The sequence below is a fragment of the Triticum aestivum genome, chromosome 2D (genome assembly GCF_018294505.1).
Source record: "Triticum aestivum cultivar Chinese Spring chromosome 2D, IWGSC CS RefSeq v2.1, whole genome shotgun sequence".
Classification (NCBI taxonomy): Eukaryota; Viridiplantae; Streptophyta; class Magnoliopsida; order Poales; family Poaceae; genus Triticum; species Triticum aestivum.
In genome coordinates this window covers 522,817,584-522,836,618 of record NC_057799.1, presented here as the reverse complement: position 1 = coordinate 522,836,618, position 19,035 = coordinate 522,817,584, and the positions used below count along the sequence as shown (strand labels likewise).

At 42.7% G+C, this 19,035-nt stretch overlaps 2 protein-coding genes across 3 annotated transcripts; one reads left to right on the top strand and one right to left on the bottom strand.

The window, feature by feature from the left end:
• The first annotated feature begins 6,670 nt into the window (after nucleotides 1-6,670).
• On the top strand, nucleotides 6,671-9,410 carry LOC123054203 (uncharacterized). Its single transcript, XM_044477922.1, has 2 exons — nucleotides 6,671-7,032; nucleotides 8,928-9,410. Exons 1-2 carry the CDS (start codon nucleotides 6,768-6,770, stop codon nucleotides 9,140-9,142), a joined length of 480 nt encoding a protein of 159 aa, XP_044333857.1. The 5' UTR covers nucleotides 6,671-6,767; the 3' UTR covers nucleotides 9,143-9,410.
• Nucleotides 9,411-9,688: 278 nt separating this feature from the next.
• On the bottom strand, nucleotides 9,689-16,035 carry LOC123054202 (acyl-CoA thioesterase 2). 2 transcript variants are annotated; one of them, XM_044477920.1, is made up of 17 exons: nucleotides 15,844-16,035; nucleotides 15,676-15,768; nucleotides 15,106-15,173; nucleotides 14,504-14,585; nucleotides 14,311-14,357; nucleotides 14,052-14,177; nucleotides 13,634-13,711; nucleotides 12,506-12,593; nucleotides 12,189-12,301; nucleotides 11,518-11,580; nucleotides 11,389-11,444; nucleotides 10,943-11,035; nucleotides 10,700-10,756; nucleotides 10,520-10,621; nucleotides 10,370-10,418; nucleotides 10,205-10,273; nucleotides 9,689-10,029 (listed from the first exon to the last, which is right to left on the bottom strand). In XM_044477920.1, the coding sequence occupies exons 1-17, from the start codon at nucleotides 15,857-15,859 to the stop codon at nucleotides 9,952-9,954; spliced, it is 1,278 nt and encodes a 425-aa protein (XP_044333855.1). In that variant the 5' UTR covers nucleotides 15,860-16,035; the 3' UTR covers nucleotides 9,689-9,951. The 2 variants fall into 2 exon arrangements, with proteins under 2 accessions (XP_044333855.1, XP_044333854.1); XM_044477919.1 differs by having other exon boundaries at nucleotides 15,676-15,986.
• Nucleotides 16,036-19,035: the final 3,000 nt, after the last annotated feature.

Below are 19,035 nucleotides of genomic sequence, written 5' to 3'. Positions count from 1 at the left end.
TGTTATTAGATGTTGTGTACCTGAGCATGAACAGGAACAGATCCTACGCAAGTGTCACTCCGAGGCTTATGGAGGACACCACGCTGGAGATAGAACTGCACATAAGGTATTGCAATCCAGTTTTTATTGGCCTACTCTCTTCAAAGATGACCGTAAGTTTGTCTTGTCTTGTGATGAATGTCAAAGAATTGGTAATATTAGTAGACGTCAAGAAATGCATATGAACTATTCACTTGTTATTGAACCATTTGATGTTTGGGGCTTCGATTATATGGGACCGTTTCCTTCCTCTAATGGGTGTACACATATTTTAGTTGCCGTTGATTATGTTACTAAGTGGGTAGAAGCTATTCCAACTAGTAGTGCTGATCATAACACCTCTATTAAGATGCTTAAAGAAATTATTTTTCCGAGGTTTGGAGTCCCTAGATACTTAATGACTGATGGTGGTTCACATTTTATTCATGGTGCTTTTCGTAAAATGCTTGCTAAGTATGACGTTAACCATAAATACCACCCACAGTCTAGTGGTCAAGTAGAATTGAGTAATAGAGAGATTAAATTAATTTTGCAAAACACTGTTAATAGATCCAGAAATAATTGGTCCAAGAAACTGGATGATGCATTGTGGGCCTATAGAACTGCATATAAAAATCCTATGGGTATGTCTCCGTATAAAATGGTTTATGGAAAAGCATGTCACTTACCTCTCGAACTAGAACATAAGGCATATTGGGCCATTAAAGAGCTCAATTATGATTTCAAACTTGCCGGTGAGAAGAGGCTATTTGACATTAGCTCACTTGATGAATGGAGAACTCAGGCCTACGAGAATGCCAAACTGTTTAAAGAAAAAGTTAAGAGATGGCATGACAAAAGGATACAAAAGCGTGAGTTTAATGTAGGTGATTATGTTTTGCTATACAACTCTCGTTTAAGATTTCTTGCAGGAAAACTCCTCTCTAAATGGGAAGGTCCTTACGTTATCGAGGAGGTCTATCATTCCGGTGCCATAAAAATCAACAACTTCGAAGGCACAAATCCAAAGGTGGTGAACGGTCAAAGAATCAAGCATTATATCTCAGGTAATCCCATAAGTGTTGAAACTAATGTTATTGAAACCGTAACCCCGGAGGAATACATGAGGGACACTTTCCAGAACGTTTCAGACTCCGAAATGGAATAGGTATGTGGTACGGTAAGTAAACCGACTCCAAAACAGTTCTAATAGCAATGTTTCTCCGTTTTGGAATATTTAAGAAAATAGGAAAATAAGTAGTCCGAAAAGGACACGAGGCATCCACGACGGTGGAGGGCGCGCCCCCTGCCTCATGGGCACCTCGTGTGCCCCCCAGACTCCGTTTTCTTGCACGTTACGTCTTTTTGTCGGTAAAAAATTATTATATAATCTCCCAAAGGTTTTGACCACCATACCACGCAAATATCCTCTGTTTTTGTTTTGACTTGTTTCTGCCGCAGATTTAGAGCAAGATGTCACCTCAAGATTCCGATGGAGAGAGCTATGTCTCACATCTCATCGCTGACCCAAAGACCTATGGGGACCTATCTCCTTGTGCTCGAACTACGGATGATGAGGAGGATGCTCATTTGATGAGGATCGATGATTCAAGTTCGGAGGATGTCCCTCTACCTCAACTTGGGGATATGCACGTGAAGTTCAAAAAGTCTAGTCTCCCTAAGAGGGCTAAACTATCTAACAACCGATCTATTCCTTCTCGTTTTCGGTAGAAAAGCAAAGGAGATTTATGTGACAAGATCTTGAAGCTGGAATCGGAGGTCGTGATTTAAAGGATGAAATTGCTCTTTTCAATTACAATATGAAGAAGCTGAAGGCACAATTGTCATCATCATCACCATATTCTTCACCTCCGAAGAAGGAAACATAAACACATGGGTATGGGCACTCCCCTTGGCAACTGCCAAGCTTGGGGGAGGTGCCCCGGTATCACCACCACACTCCTATCTTTACCGTTTTTCTTAGTTAGATCCTTTTGGTAATATCTTGATCTAGTAGAATAAAGTTTTGGTATGATTTAGTTTTGAGTTTTGCTTTATGATCCCTCTATGTAATCGAGTCAGTGAGCTATATATAATAAAGATTAGTTTTGAGTCAAGGGTTTGATTATCTTGCTATGATCATGAGGGAATAAAAGGAAAGAAAGAATAAAAAGAAATAATGAGATCATATTGATCCTATGGAGAGTAATGACTTCACATATAAAGTGTATGATGAATAAAAGTTGTTGAGAGTTGACAAACATAGTTTTGGTCATCGTTGCAATTAATGGGAAGTAATAAAGAAAGAGAGGTTCTCACATATAAATATACTATCTTGGACATCTTTTATGATTGTGAGCACTCATTAAAATATGACATGCTAAAGAGTTGATGTTGGACAAGGAAGACAACGTAATGGGTTATGTTTTCTTATATCCGAAATAAAGTATATTGTCATGGATCATCCAACATGTTGAGCTTGCCTTCCCCCCTCATGCTTGCCAAATTCTTTGCACCAAGTAGAGATACTACTTGTGCTTCCAAATATCCTTAAACCCAGTTTTGCCATGAGAGTCCACCATATCTACCTATGGATTGAGTAAGATCCTTCAAGTAAGTTGTCATTGTTGCATGCAATAAAAATTGCTCTCTAAATATGTATGATTTATTAGTGTGGAGAAAATAAGCTTTATACGATCTTGTGATGTGGAAGAAATAAAAGCGACGGACTGCATAATAAAGGTCCATATCACAAGTGGCAATATAAAGTGACGCTCTTTCGCATTAAGATTTTGTGCATCCAACCATAAAAGCACATGACAGCCTTTGCTTCCCTCTGCGAAGGGCCTATCTTTTATTTTCATCTTATGCCTTATGCAAGAGTCATGGTGATCTTCACCTTTCCTTTTTACATTTTATCCTTTGGCAAGCACATTGTGTTGGAAAGATCCTGATATATATATATATATATATATATATATATATATATATATATATATATATATATATATATATATATATATATATATATATATATATATATATATCCAATTGGATGTAAGTTATCATGAACTATTATTGTTGCCATTACCCTTGAGGTAAAAGGTTGGGAGGCAACACTATAAGCCCCTATCTTTCTCTTTGTCCGATTAAAACTCCATACCCATAAGTATTGCGTGAGTGTCAGCAATTGTGAAAGACTAAATGATAGTTGAGTATGTGGACTTGCTGAAAAGCTCTTATATTGACTCTTTCCGATGTTATGATAAATTGCAATTGCTTCAGTGACCGAGATCATAGTTTGTTAGTTTTCAATGAAGTTTCTGGTTCATACTTGACATTGTGAATAGATTGTTACTTTAGCATAAGAAACCATATGACAATATTTATATATGTTGCTGTTATAAGAATGATCATGATGCCCTCATGTCCGTACTTTATTTTATCGACACATCTATCTCCAAACATGTGGACATATTTTTCGTTATTGGCTTCTGCTTGATGACAAGCGAGGTCTAAGCTTGGGGGAGTTGATACGTCCATTTTGCATCATGCTTTTATATCGATATTTATTGCATTATGGGCTATTATTACATGTTATGTCCCAATACTTATGCCTTTTCTCTCTTATTTTACAAGGTTTACATGAAGAGGGAGAATGCCGGCAGCTGGAATTCTGGGCTGGAAAAGGAGCAAATATTAGAGACCTATTCTGCACAGCTCCAAAAGTCCTAAAACTTCACGGAGGCAGTTTTTGGAATTAATAAAAAATACTGGCGAAAGAATCAACCATAGGGGGGGCACCCACCATCCACAAGGGTGGGGGCGCGCCCTACCCCCCCCCCCCCCCCCCCGGGAATTCACCGGGAGAGTAATGGGCCTTATTGGGCCATACGAGAAAGGAGGAGGCAGGCCAAAGGGGAGGTGGCGCCCCCCCCCCATGGGTCCGAATTGGACTAGGGGAAGGGGGCGGTGCCCCCCTTGCCCTTTCCTACTCCCTCTCTCTTTCCCTCTTTCCTTCTCTCTTACTCCGAAAAGGAAGAGGATTCCTACTAGGACTTGGAAGTCCTAAGAGGACTCCATACTCATGGCGCGCCCCTAGGGGGCCGGCCTCTCTCCCTCCCTCCTTTATATACGTGGGCAGGGGGCACCCCAAAGACACACAAGATTTGTCTTAGCCGTGTGCGGTGCCCCCCTCCACAGTTACACACCTCGGTCATATCATCGTAGTGCTTAGGCGAAGACCTGCGCTGGTAACTTCATCATCACCGTCACCACGCCGTCATGCTGACGAAACTCTCCCTCGTCCTCAGCTGGATCAAGAGCTCGAGGGATGTCATCGTGCTGAACGTGTGCTGAACACGGAGGTGCCGTACGTTCGGTACTTAGATCGGTTGGATCGTGAAGACGTTCGACTACATCAACCGCGTTACTAAACGCTTCCGCTTTCGGTCTATGAGGGTACGTGGACACACTCTCCCCACTCATTGCTATGCTTCTCCTAGATAGATCTTGCGTGATCGTAGAATTTTTTTTGAATTACTACGTTCCCCAACAATATAGCCTTCACAAAAAATCTAACCGTTACAAACCGTTATGCACAACTCGGTGGGACTGGGTGAAATACTCGGTGAGACCGACCAGTGCAAAAGGTTTGAACTTTAGGCATTTCGATGAGACCGGATGAATCCACTCAGTGGGACCGATTGATGATGACCTAAGCACTTTTGACGCTTCAGTGACACCGATCCATTTCAGTCGGAAATTCCGAGATGAAACAAATAGGTTACAGAAGGTTTGCTAGTGCACTTCGGTGGGACCGAATGTCATCTCGGTGAAACCGAGTTTCTAGGATTTAGGCAATGGCTCTATCAAATATATCTCGGTGGGTCCGGGTATGAGTGGATCGGTGGGACCGTGATAGGCTTTAGGGTTTTGGACAGAAATGATTGTGAGGGTGTGGTTGAAGGTTTTTGGAGAAATATCTCTAAGCACTTGAGCAAATGACCCGTGATCAAAACCTCATCCCCTTTTAATAGTACTGGCTTTCCTATAGACTCAATGTGATCTTTGATCACTTAACCAAAAAAGTAGAGTCTTGGAGCTTTTGCCAATGCTTGTTCTTGTAGCTTGAGGGGTCCACATCTCCATCTATCTACTTTCCTAGGTTGAACTTTTCCTAGAATATACTTGAGGGAAACATTAGTCCAACAAGATGTATGTTGACATGAATTACCAAAACCACCAATGGAGCAAATATGCTTTCACAATGCGAACGAGAGGAATGGGTGGCCGGTCGGGAGAGGTCTGGTGAGTTCGGGACGCGTGGCTTGGAGAGGAGGGTGCGAGGCAGCCGACCCTGCGTGGAGAGGCAGAGATGGGCCGAGGCGGCCAGGCAGCACAACGGAGCGTGGTGGCGCGATGGGGCGGCTGGTGTGGAGGCGGCATGAAACTTCAATGGTTGCCTCCCGCCAATTTTAGGGGAAGGTTTTCTTCCTCTAGAAGGGAGGTTGGGCTGATTATATGTGTCCCCTTACTTTTTCGCGTTTACGAACTGATGAAGCAAAAAAATAGTCTCAACTTGGCGTAATCAAGTTTTTTATACGGGAAGGGGAACTTGTTGGAGATGTTCTACACAGATGTCTACCAGAATGTTGTTTTAGCCAAAACAAAATATGCCTTACATTCCAGATGGATGGAATATATGTAAATACAATCTTATTCAAACTCTGTCCTGGTTTCTTCCATTTTCATTATTTCATAGTCGTCGCATTGGGATTGAGCGGTCATGATCTTCAAAGCTGTCAGCTTTTTCTTTTTTCAAAGCTAAAAGGCATCTTACATTTGATATTTATCAGAAAAACAATAATCAATATATGAATGTCGGTTGGACGCAAACCGACCAATACCAAATAAAATTACATTGTAAAACGTACTAGCCTTCTTCTTCTTCTTCTGATTATACGCCAGCTGTCACAGGTTGAAAAATTACACCCAATTATATAAAAAAAGGGCGCCTGCAAATGCTTTTGTCATATCATGCTTTAAAAACAACAATAGCCACTCATCCCCTTGGGATGAGATTTAGAAGTCACCGAAGAAGCATCGGTTGAAGCGTCACCCCATGCAAAACAAGCTTGCAATCCATCACCATAGGTCCAAACGGTTGAAAAAATCAAACCGTACCGCAACACAATACAGAAAAAATGTCGAAGTCATCACGTCAATGGTCTGTCAAATTGCTCCCCTCGAAGGACACATCAACTGCCAAGACATGAAGAGAGCCAACAGATCTGGGGACACAAACTCTCACGGGCTCTTTCCGATGCCAGGTCAGATATCTTTGAGGTAGGAAAATACCTTATTCCAACATGCCATCATCGCCACCATCTCGTCAATGTCACCGCCACTCCTCTTGCCGCGCCAGATGGGGAAGATGGGGGGGGGGGGGGGGGGGGATGCGGCGGTGTGAGGGAGAAATATGGCGGCGGCGTGAGGGAGAAACTTGGCGGCGGCGGCTAGGGTTGAGAGAGAGGCTCCGTTCAAATGACATTGTGTGAGTTGCTCCGCCCAATTTCATTTGAATTCGAGATTTCGGAAGCGGCCCCTCTTCAGATTTAGAAGAAGAAGAGAGAAGCGAGCTAACTTTAATGCGGGTCCCACCTCCAATCTGCGAAAATTGAATCGCTCTCTCCGCCTCCCCTTCGTCCGCTTTGCTCGCATCCGCTCCCACGCACTCCTAGCTCCCCATGGCGGGGGGCTCGCCGTCGCCGAGCCAAGCCGGAGCAACGCCCAACCGCCTAAAGCGCAAGGCCTCTGCATCTTCCGCCGTCGCCTCCTCCTCCACCTCCTTAGGGGCGGACGAGGCGGCGGACGAGGGGGACATTGAGGAGCTGGAGAGGGAGGTGGCCGATCTGGGCCGCCGGATACTCGAGCACCGCCGTGACGCCGCCGCCCGCTTCATAGACGCCACAGTATCGCGCCTCGTCGCCCTCCGCCCGCCCGCCTGCGTAGGTATGCGCGCTTCCGGCCTTGCTCCGGTACTAGGGTTTCCGGTTAATTCGTCCCCGTTTGGGGATTTGTATTTGCCCGTCGATAGGTAGTGTTTGAAGTATACATAGAAAAATGCCCCCGTTTGTGATTTACTGCTAGTCAGGGCTTGGGGATATGGAGACATGGGTAAAAGCGAGCATTTTGGATCTAAGTTGACACTTTGAGCTGGTAAGGTGAAGGGATTTGTTTCTGCTTGCAAAAAATTACAGCAAATAATCAGAGGAATCATTGATTTCTAGTCTAGGTAAGTTATAACCAGGTCTCTGGCTGCCACTTGTAGTTGACAATATCTGCTAAGGCTCAGTTTCTGCTTACTAAGCTTTATAATCAGTTATGAGAAAATAACCACGAAAACAGAGAGAAGCTTTGTTAGCCAAACAGTAATATCGGCAGAATTTTGTTAGGCAAACATGATCATCATAATCGACCGCAAGTGAAAGAGAACCTAGAAATTCATGCTTATTTCCTCTTATGGTAATCTCAACTAGTCAACTTAGTTCTGTTATGAAACGAAATGTTGGCAATTTATCATCTGACCTTACACGATGTGTCGTATTTGCTGCGAGTGACAGGGAATTATGTAAAGTTTGACATATATTATATGTAAGAAAACATGTCGCATGGTTATTCTGTAAGGCGTGAGCTGGCAGAATGTATCCTGATTGGATGTATTGTAGTTCTAGCTTAGTTTGTTATTTGATCGGCAATTGTTGAGAATTGTTTGCCTAAGTGCTTAACTGTAACCCAGAATTATTAGCCCTTTCAAATGCCAATGCTAAAAAAGTGGACTGCTAGTTTTTGCCTTGTTTTTCCTTTGCACATTCAACTAAATATGTAGTGCTCGAAGTATACATAGAAAAATGCTCCGTTTGTGATTTACTGCTAGACAGGGCTTGAGAATAGGGAGACATGGAAAAAAGCCGGCATTTTGGATCTATGTTGACACTTTTGAGCTATGAGAGAAACAGAGGGAGGGATTTGTTTCTGTTTGCACAATTTTTCCTCAAATAATCAGAGGAACGTTGATTTCTAGTCTAGTAAGTTATTTGATTGCCACTTGTAGTTGACAATATTTGCTAAGGCTCAGTTTTGTGCTTGCTAAGCTGCGTTGTGTTGTGCGGAACTAACTTTATAATCAGTTGTGGAAATATAACCATGAAAACAGAGAGAAGCTTTGTTAGCCAAACAGTATAACAGGCATACTTTTGTTAGGCAAACATGATCATCATAATCGACTGCAGCGTGAAACAGAACCTAGAAATTCATGCCTATTTCTTCATATGGTAATCTCAACTTATTTCAGTTAAGAAACAAAATGTTTGCAATTTATCACTTGACCTTACAGGATGTGTTGTGTTTGCTGAGTGAAAGGGAATTATGTTAAGTTTGAGATATATTATGTGTAAGAAAACATGTTGCATGGTTATTTTATAAGGCGTGATCTGGTAGAGTGAATCCTGATTGGATGTATTGTAGTTTTAGCTGGGTTTGTTATCTGGTCGGCAATTGCTGAGAATTGTTTGCCTAATTGCTTAACTGTAACCCAGAATTATTTGCCCTTTCAAATGCCAAAGCTAAAAAAGCGGACCGCTATTTTTTTCGCCCTCTTTTCTCCTTTGCAAATTCAACTAAATATGTATGTCGTCTCATCAGAACTCACAAGTCAGCCCCTACTAATTTCGCTGTTATTTACTCGAAAAATACCTGACTACGAGCTCAGCCTGTCACTTTAAGTTTTCCCTAGATTAAACATCAATTGTCATGGCATGAATAAAGGGCAAACATATAATAACGCAGTGACAATTTTACAAAAAATTGGTAGTACACCAAGACTGACATCAGTATTGATATTGCAGAAGTTCCAAGTGAATCACAACCTGCCGCTGGGGGCTCGCACGCCGAAGCTGAACAAAATATAAGTGAAAAGCTAAAGATGTTCAAATCTAAGACCGAGGCAAATATCGTGGCAATTCCCAAGGTACTGGACAAAATGAACAAATGTATTGCTCGGATGGAGAAGGTTCAGCAATTGAATGTGAATATACATCCTGCTTTCCAAAGAAAACGGTAGCAGTGGTGTTGTGGTTTTGCTTTATCCATTACGCGTGGGGCTGCTTGCTCACTCAGCAAATGTACCATTTGTAACATGTTGGTGTTGAAATGGCCTGATTCAGTTAGTACTTAGGCGGGATCTGTTACTGACAAAGCATCGATATTTACACTATGGATGTACCCACTCTGTCTCAAAATGTAAGACACGTGTCAAAAAATGTCTTACATTTTGAGACAGAGGGGATAACATTTTGTCCAGATGTATTTAATCAGTGTGTTTGTGTGTATGGCTGTTTTTGTCACTTCTCCAGGCTGCGTACTCTTTGGTAACTTGTTTCTGAACATTATATGTGAAAGACAAGGCGGTACAGGTTCCTGTTTTGTAACCCGTGGTTCTAATATGTTAATGTGTGATAGGCTAGCATTGCCTACTGATTGTGAAGCCTGTGTATGCATCAGACAAAGTATAGGATAGTGTTACATTGTCAATAGTTTTGCCATTTTAACAGAAGCATGGAAGAGGCGCAATATATTTAACTAATTCGCATTAGGCCCAAGACTATAATTAAGCGTGGAACAAATAAAACTTTGAATTTGAGGTACATTTGTCTACATTCATGTGCCGCATGTTGGATGGCAATTGCAATCCACATATTAAGAGGAAAACCTGAATGTGAATCAGCATGCAAGGATACAATCATTCACACTAAGCATGTGTGCCAAATTCAAGCCGTAAGCTGTACTCCTATACATAAATCTCACAGCTGTCTCGGTGTACTATAAGATAAAAGAAAATATTAAAGTACGGGCACGGCTCTTCTGCACATCTCAAAGCTTAGGCCTTGGGGTTTGCCCAGGTGTCTTGGCCCTCCTAATCAACGCCTCTTGGGTCAGCGACACGATGAGCTGACAATTTACAGAATTTATTTTAGATGAGAAAAATAGTACTCCCTCCGATCCAAAAAGAGTGACATGGCTTTATAGTTCAGTTTTAGCTTAGAACACACTTTTTTTTTTTGGATCGGAGGGAGTAAGCAGCATCACAGTCGAAGCTTTAAAAGAATGAAATGAATGTGCATACCTCTCCTTGCCGGTTGAACATACGTCCGGTGACGAATCCCCTACCACCGTGTGCGGATGGGCTGTCGATCTGTGTTCATGAAGGGAAGATGACATTGAGATGAGAGCCTCTTGAACAAATTTTATTTCTATCATGATCAATTGAAGATACAAGCCAATAGCTTACCACATATAACAACCAGTCATCAGCTTTCACAGGCTTGTGGAACCACATCCTGCAAAACATTAACAGGCAACAGAAAAGAGACCATTTATTGGTGGGACGAATGTGGCAAATTGAAAATCCCGATAATGACTGTAAACCCTTGAAACATACGAGTGATCAAGACTGAGAGAGTATGTCTTCAAACCCCTCTTCCGGTGCGGATTTAGGCTGACGCCTGAATATAGTAGATCCGAAGCATATGCTACAACACATCTGTAATACCATAGAATAATGTCATCAGCATACCCAGCTGTTTAACATATGACCAATGTACAGCGATAAATGGCCAACCTATGCAGAGCTGGATCATCCGAAAGTTTTCCTCTAGCTCTAAACCAATAATGCAGGCTGAAAAGAATCAGATGCATTACTGAATCAGAAAAACATATATTGCAATACAATCTATCTAAAAATAATTAGTCTGGAGAATCTATACTGAAGCTTAGAATTTCTATCTAAAAAGATCCGTGAGCCACAAAGAAACAAATGATTAGTGAATCTCAGGGCCGCAAAAAAATTTCATCGCAAACTTACCTTGGTTCATGTTGAGATTTAGAATCTTGGCAGAACCTCATTTCAATGGGCCAAGGTACAAACTTTTTCTTGGCAGCTGAGTTCCTATATTGCCTGCAGATTACTGAACTGTCAGGACTCAGGACTATCACAGCATGTGATAAAGAGATGAACGTACTGTCAAATCCATATGACAACTGAAGCTTAAGAAGTATATAATTATAATATTCTAAATGAATCTTATGGGTTTCAGCTCTAGCCTACCCCAACTTGTTGTTATTGCTGTTATTCCAAATGTGTCGTCAAACTAGTGCCATTGCCAGAATGGGGGATCCACTTGAAAACTAATAAACACATAAACAATCATGCTTTTCTAAGATGTTGCGTCTTAAGGTGAATATTTTAAAGTTAAAACAGTTAGTTTAGCCAATTAACAAAACATATGATTCGTAGTCAAGAAAATTTACATCGGAAACCGTGGATCAGTGAGTCTTCTTTCCCGTATCTCCTCCATATTCAGGAGCTGCATTTGATTACTTATTAGTTCCAAGACTATTTCCCCAAGGGCATCAGAGGAAAGTGATAAAAACCCTTGCCTGTTCTGGAGGAGGAACGTCAGGCATGATTGCAGCCTGATGCTCAAACCCTAATTCTTCCTTCTGCAAAAGAACCAAAACAGAAGTTAGACACCCTTTCTTCTTTGTCTAGTAGATTAATTTAGTGGGGCTGATCCTCCAATGTATCGCCTAGTAGTATCATTTCGCTAGTTGTACTCCTGGACAAATTTATTACTTCACTTTAATATATAAATGCTGATTGAAGAATTGAATTGATCTATTGGCAGCGGATAGAGCAAAACAACTCTGGGTTTAAAATTTAAGAACTTAAAACTTTGTATAGTATGTCTGTTCATGCTTGATTTGATTATCATGGAAAGCTCTTAGGAGCATATGAACCTAGTATTGAGATAGTGAACGCAATTCTCTGTTCAGTCTGGCACTCCTTTTTTTCATTTCTTGTGCAGAAGAGTTTGGACAGATGATATAGTTTAAGGGGTTAAACACTAAAATAAACGAAGGAACAACTATTTGACACAACATTTTGGAAGCTACTAGTACAAAACTGTCGTTTGAGCTACTATCTAATATGTTCTCCACATGAACAGGGTACACGCTTCCCCTGGTTATATCACTGGGAGTGTTAAAAATAACTAAAACTTGCCTAACAATTCTGCTATAATTATTTATACAACTTTAAGGATAATCACCTGGAAAGAAACAATTAAAGTGAACATAACAAGGCCTTTCTGCTTTGCCTCCACTTTTCTGGTGGCAAAGCTGGTTCCATCACGCTCCCGATGTACTTGATATATTATTGGCACTATAGCAGAGGACATAACAAAGACAGATATAAGCATGGTTTTGTTTGAACAAAAGGATAGTGCATTAACAATCAAAACTTAAAAAGATAATTACAGTACAGGGCATTAATACGAGTACAGTACTGATAATTATAGGCCAGACTTTAGTTTCTGTTTGCCCCCTGTTATGGACAAAATGAACACAAAGTTCAAAATATTCTTACTATTATTGTCTCCTGCTATTAGAAAAATTGCATGCAGACTATGCACAAGTTTCAGGCAATCGACAGTCTTGGATGCTGCTGCTAGTGCCTGCATGAAGGTTAAGACATAGTGAAAACCATTGGCAATGATGTGCAAAGCTTTTATTCTACCCCCTCTATAGTGAAAACTAGTCAGTTTTATAGTAAATGTTTTTCCTCTTGTATGGGAGTGTAGGGAGTGAGTTATGATGACCACTGGCCAAGCAGTGCTTTTTAACCAAACACAAATAATTGAATCAGAATAAGGTTAATACAGTGTCAAATACTGAGTAGTTTTACTGCCTGTGTTATGTTCTAAAACCATTCTGTCTTTCTGCTGAACTGCTCCCTAAGTGAGCTGATGTATGAACTGGCGGTTTCATTTTATAATGGAACCAGGGAGAGCCCTCCCTGTTAGTCTAAAAAAACTGACTAGTTTCCATTTGATATCTTGAGTGAACGTCATTTAAATAACAGAAAAGCTGAGACTTACCTGGGTTCCAAGTATTGTATTAAAAAATCTACAGTTAACAGCAACCACGACAAAGAAGATTTCAATTTGATATTGTTCCGAGTTCAAAACTTCAAATAAAAATATAAAGAGTTGCTAGAAAATCTATAATCACCAAGCGAGTTCACAAAGGTGAATTCTGGATCTTCTGGTCTTAATTCAAATGAATTCGTACAGGCATTCAAAAGGAAGCTTTATGTGAAGTTCTTTGATAACTTAATTTCATTGAAGAAGCTAATTAGCAATAAGGTTGATAATACATTATGAAAGAAAATACCAAAAGGATAAACATCACCAACAACAATGCAACAGAGCTGTCTTGAAGAAAGTTGATTGCATTATTCAAACATAAAATGTATATCTGTTACTGAACTGTTGCTTGTGGAGATACTCATACATGTGAACTATATGTTTCTAAAAGTTGAGGGAATTCAGAAGCATGCTTAAGAAGCTTCCTTTTAGCATTGACTCGGTGATTCACATATCCGTACTTAAATATAGGAACTAGGATATCCCTCTACAGCATAGAAATGAGGCGGTCAAATACATGCAGCTGGCAGATATAGATGACAGCAACTAAGAGAGCGGTTGAAACATGCCTGCGCAATCAATTGTCCTCCAAAAACTTGATTAAAAGTTGGAGCTTCTGGCAAAGTAAATCCACGAAAGATATCAACCTACAAAATAGATAAGAATTAAGGTAAGCAAGATCAGCAAGTAAGCTGTAAATTATTATGATGGCATGCTTGTCTCTTTAACTTGTAGACCATGAGATGCAAAACTTAAACTGCCAAATTTGCCCTTGTATTTCTTTCTTTTAGGAAATATCAATAAAATCCAATGGCCACCGATGATATTAAATCAAAGTTAGCAGACATAGCATAAATGTTACAATTTAAGCAATTAGTATGTCTGATCATCATTCCTCCAGTACAGTGAGCAAACTGAGACATGATACATACTGCCTTGACAAAATAGAAATATCATAGATACAAACATACATCTATCTAGACTTACCTCTAATTTCTCTAAATGTAAAATTTGTTCCATCAATGAATGGCTTTCAGGTGTTTCTTCTGCATTCCAAATTGTCTTGGTTTGCAGCAGATGTCCATATTGACTTGGCAATACAAAGCAGGACAGCTGCAATACATGAATAACAATAAGCTAAAGCCAACTATTGGATTTGGAAAAGCTATCAGCTAATATCATTGCAAATGGAAATCCTAAAGCTAATAAAATGTCAAGTTAGAAAACAGAATATGGAAAATTATACCTTTGTCACCGCAATAACATTTACTTGATGTACAGAACTATTGGTCCCTATAAAACAATACAAAGCATTAGGAGTTATCCAAAAAAATACATGAAATACAAACTGTTAGTCTTTTCAAGCAAAATATGGACATACATGATGAAAATAGATACAGTCCGTAACAAAACTAAAATCATGTATAGAGATGTCTTACCGTAACCAAAGTAGTCATACTTATTTAAGACATAGTCTGGACGGTTTGCTTCTTCTGTGTTTGCAGGAGCAGAAACTTCAGCCTGCAAGAAAATGAGAATGTCTTTCACATTAAACAATTTTTTGATAGAGCAATACTTTGTTGGCTGCTGAGATGGGAATTTTACTCTGAAGGTCTGGAACTATAAAACTCAGGTTTAGTCCTTCCCCCAGAGCATGAATGCAAATAACCAACGATATAGAAATTGAACATCACTCTTTTCTTTGCATGATTTCCCAGCAACTTAGAAAGAAAATAGTTCTTGTAACAAATTATGTTTCATCATTTTGAGAAATCGCAAAAAAACCTCGCTTCTCGATGCATTGATGACAGATAGGAAAAAGTTATTTACAAGCCTACGGGTAGGCCAACAAATGATCTTCTATCTGTAACGCAGAAAACGAAGCACCCAGCCCATCCAAATTTGCTGATATAAGTATTGCATTTTCAGGTAGTAATCAGGACCTCTCATAGTGAACAGCAGCATTATAATGAAGTCTGCCATTCTGTCAAAGAAAGGTGTCTCCGTGAATAAGTGAAGCAAGAACTAGCCTAACCAATACCTGCCCATCCAATATGATGCAAAGGCCATCTACGGGTTCACCTTCACGGGCAACATAATCACCAGGTTCTGCAAAATACCACCATGAAAACAAAATGCATAAATCAACTTGACCCCACACCACAATCAGTGAATACAAAATCACCACCACTCCAGGTAAGCGCATACACTGAAGAGTCAAGGGGTAGACAACATCTAGTTAATAGGTACGCACTGAAATGCAGCGCCCAGTTTTTTAGCAGCCTAATTTGCATGCGGTTGCTCCTGATGGTTAAAATTTTCTATTTATGCAGATCGCAACGCCAGTACAGAATCATGAGATGCATACAGAATCATGTGCGCGATTTGAAGTACAGTGAACTACTCCTACAAATCATGGGAGTCACATCAGACATCACTCACTGACACAGAGAGCATCCTTCAGTAATTCAGTAGGCTGACAGTAGAGAGTACTCTGAACTGACCCAAGCCAGATTTAGGCTGCGCTCGCCTGACTAGGCAAACCCGGTGGGCCGAGCGATCGATCTAGGGCGCCACAGCACAAGGACGGGGGACGGCGCGCGCGACTCACCGTAGTGCTTGACCTGGACGGCCTCGGCGATCCTGCGGATGGAGGAGCCGGGGAGGCACTGCAGGAGCGGCACCTGGCCCAGGAACTCCGTCACTGCACACCAACGGGAATCGTCCCCAGAATTAGCCACGGTCGCTCCCAAATCCGGCAGGCTCGCCGCTGCCTTACCTTGTTCCCGGTCCATCGGCGGAGGCGTCGGCGGGGCGGGAGGGGAGCAGCAGCAGCACCGGGGCAGCGAGGCAGCTGCGCGTCGGAAGGCGGACGATAAATAAAATCTCTAATTTAAAAGCGATTGGGATTTGGCAGGGTCGGGAACTTGTGGGGAGGACGAGGCGAGAGGAACGTATACCTGCTCGGGTTTTTTATTTGTTTTTTCCACACGTGTGAGGTGTGGACGCGCGGGTCCGCGTGACGGGGCTGGAGTCGCTGGAGGCCTCTCTCAGTGGCGCGTGGGCCAGAGTATGTGGGGTAGCCGAGATGTCGACGACAAACGGTTGCCCACGCTGACCCGAATTGATGATGGGGGAATCGTTAAGCATGTGCGCTTTACTGGAATGCTTTATCTCGTCGGGCATCTCCTCAACCGTTCGATGCTCCTATAATCACACTACGCCAACGGCAATCCTAAATTTTCTCCCGTATCCGTTCGCGAATAGTGAGATCAGTCCATGGATACAGATGCAGAAGGCCTTCATTCAATGTTGTCTTTATACATTTGGACAACAAATACGGATAATTGAACGAAATACGTTCAAACCGAATGGATTTTATTCAAGTTCGGATATAATTTACATAAACGGACGATATTTCGACCGTTTAACTAAAAACTCACCGGCCGAACAGTTGGACCGGTCAAGCCACAACCACCCGATACATACTTTCCCAACCATCGGATTACTTCATTTCAAAAGTCAAAACGCACAGGAAACAAGGAAAAAAAGGCATTATGCGGATATGCCAGATCCCGAGGCTCGCCGGCCGCCCGCGCTTCTCCTCGTCTTCCCGTGCTTGCTTGCCACCGCGCCCGTCACCCGCGCTCGCCTGCCGCTCGCCCGTCGCTCGTGCACGGCACTTGCCTCGGCTGCCTCCGCTTGCCATGGTCGCAACTCACACACAGGAGGGTCCAGCGCGCTGTCATTCATGGTTGCAGCGTCCCCCATGACCCCGTCTCCGGCTCGCCGCCCCCGTCTCCGGCTCGCTGCTGTTGTTAACTTGTACCGCCATGTCTAGCAAAAAAAGCAACAAAAACCTCAAGTGCTGGGTTGAAGCAAAAAGATTTGCCGGTTCCAACAAAAATAAATGATGGTTCCAGCAAAAATCTCAGCAGTAGAAAAGCTTCAGTAGTCGATTTGTAGCAAATAAATTAGTTAGTTCCAGCAAAAATAAACGCCGGTTCGAACAAAAAATCATGCCGCTTCAAACAAATGTTTGCTGGTTCTAGCAATTTACATGACGTCGTGATGCGTGTCATATAAATGGATGTAGCAATTGAGAACATTGGTTGTAGCAAAAACTCAAACGGTGGTAGCAAAAAAAGTGATGCACTGGTTCCACCAAAAAAACATGGTAGCACAAAAATTGACTGGTTCCAGCAAAACCAAAGATGGTGGTAGCAAAAATGTACACTGGTTGTACCAAAAGCAAATGACATGGTAGCAAAAATTTGGGTTGGTTCCATCAAAAAACGAACATGGTAGTAGCAAAAAAATTGATTTGTTCCAACAAAAACTGAAGATAGTGGTAGCAAAATTGTACACTGGCTGTACCAAAAAGCAAATGACAAGGCAGCAAAAACTTGGGTTGGTTCCATCAAAAAACAAACATGATGGTAGCAAAATCTTACACTAGTTCCAGCAAAAGGCAAGGACGTTGGTAGCAAAAACTGGGGCTGCTTCCAAGAAAAGAAAGGCCGGATCTCCATCACTTGTCGTCGTGGTTGCAATGCTCCAACGCCGGCCGCCGCGGCTCTCCATCACTTGTCGCCGCCATCGGCAGCGCTGGTGGGGATTGGTTGGCAGCACTAGTCACTGGTGGGGAGTGAGGGGGCGGGGTGGGGGCAGCCACGGTGGGGAGGCGCGGTGGCCATGGCTGGCGGCACGGCCAGTCGCCGGTGGGGGAGGCGCGATGGCCATGGCTGGCGGCACAGCCAGTTGCCGGTGGGGGAGGCGCGAGCATCTACAGAGAGAAAGAAAAGGGGAAGAGCGGAGGTTGCGATGTAAACGAGATGCGCTATGAGCGGTTGGCGTTGTTCCTGAAGAGATAAGATAACGTGGGAGGTGGTCGTTCGGTGGTGGGCCTACTTGCAGAGGAAGCGAGTCACAGAGCGAGTGGTGCGACCGGCCCAATGATTCGGCCGACGCACCGTGGGGAAACGTTTCCCATATAAAAAACATTAAACTCTATATCGGACGACCACCTCGTAAGCGTGACCGCTCTGTCCTGCCGCATGGCCGTTGGCGTCCATGTCGTCGTCTTTGTCATCCCTCCAACGGCGCAAGGATGTTGAAGGGCCGCGACAACCATGTCCGGCGGCTGTCTGACGCTCACGCGGGGCTTAAATAGACGCGGCCAGGCCAGGCGGAGGGGCGGCCAGCCCGCTTCAATGCGTGCAGCGGCCGGAGTTGGTTTCTCGAGACGCGACATCAGGCGACGACACCCGAGAGGTCGCGTCCGTCTGCGCCGCCTTCCCGTCTGGTCAATCGCAAGCATCAATGTCGGCCGCTGCATGCTCTGGGCTGGCATGAAATGCGGCACGGCAAGCGGCGCCGCACGTGGGATGGAAAGCGCGGGAGGGGCGGGTGGGGGGTTTGGGTGGGCCAGGGCGGTCAGACGCGGGCTTAGGAGCGGTCCTGACGTACGCAAAGCCCCCAAGCTTGTTTTCCGGTTTTGCGGGTGAAAACACGTCCGGATCTCTCGACGGACCGATACAGATCCGCGTTGGATGACTTTCACGGTCTGGACAGCGTGGTCCAAACGTATGCAGGCGGTTTGAGTTGAGATGCCCTTACTCCCTCCGTAATAAACGAACTACATGCAGAGTAAAATAAATAATTATATACTCTAAAATATGTCTATATACAACCGTATGTTATTTATATTGAAATCTCTAAAAAAGCTTATATTTAGAAACGGCGGGAGTACTTTGTTATTAGGCATTATGTGAGCAATCAAAGGCTAGGAGAGAGAGGGAGTGATTAGAACTACAATTAGGCAGATTATGCTCAACTGTTGTTGCACTGGCATTTGCATTCAGAGTACTATGTACTTTTTTTAACACCAATGTTGCTCATTTGTTAGTTAGGGAGGCTTTGCCTCAACCAGGCATTTGGATTGAGGACCCTCCCAATTTTATTATTTTAG

Excerpts from the sequence above, each read along its gene's own strand:
- LOC123054203 (XM_044477922.1), top strand. The coding sequence starts at position 6,768 with ATGGCGGGGGGCTCGCCGTCGCCGAGCCAAGCCGGAGCAACGCCCAAC. Across the intron at positions 7,033-8,927 it reads CCGCCCGCCCGCCTGCGTAG|AAGTTCCAAGTGAATCACAA; the intron begins GTATGCGCGCTT and ends TTGATATTGCAG.
- LOC123054202 (XM_044477919.1), bottom strand. The coding sequence starts at position 15,859 with ATGGACCGGGAACAAGGTAAGGCAGCGGCGAGCCTGCCGGATTTGGGA. Across the intron at positions 12,594-13,633 it reads GAGGACAATTGATTGCGCAG|GCACTAGCAGCAGCATCCAA; the intron begins GCATGTTTCAAC and ends ACCTTCATGCAG. Across the intron at positions 12,302-12,505 it reads AATAGCAGGAGACAATAATA|TGCCAATAATATATCAAGTA; the intron begins GTAAGAATATTT and ends CCTCTGCTATAG.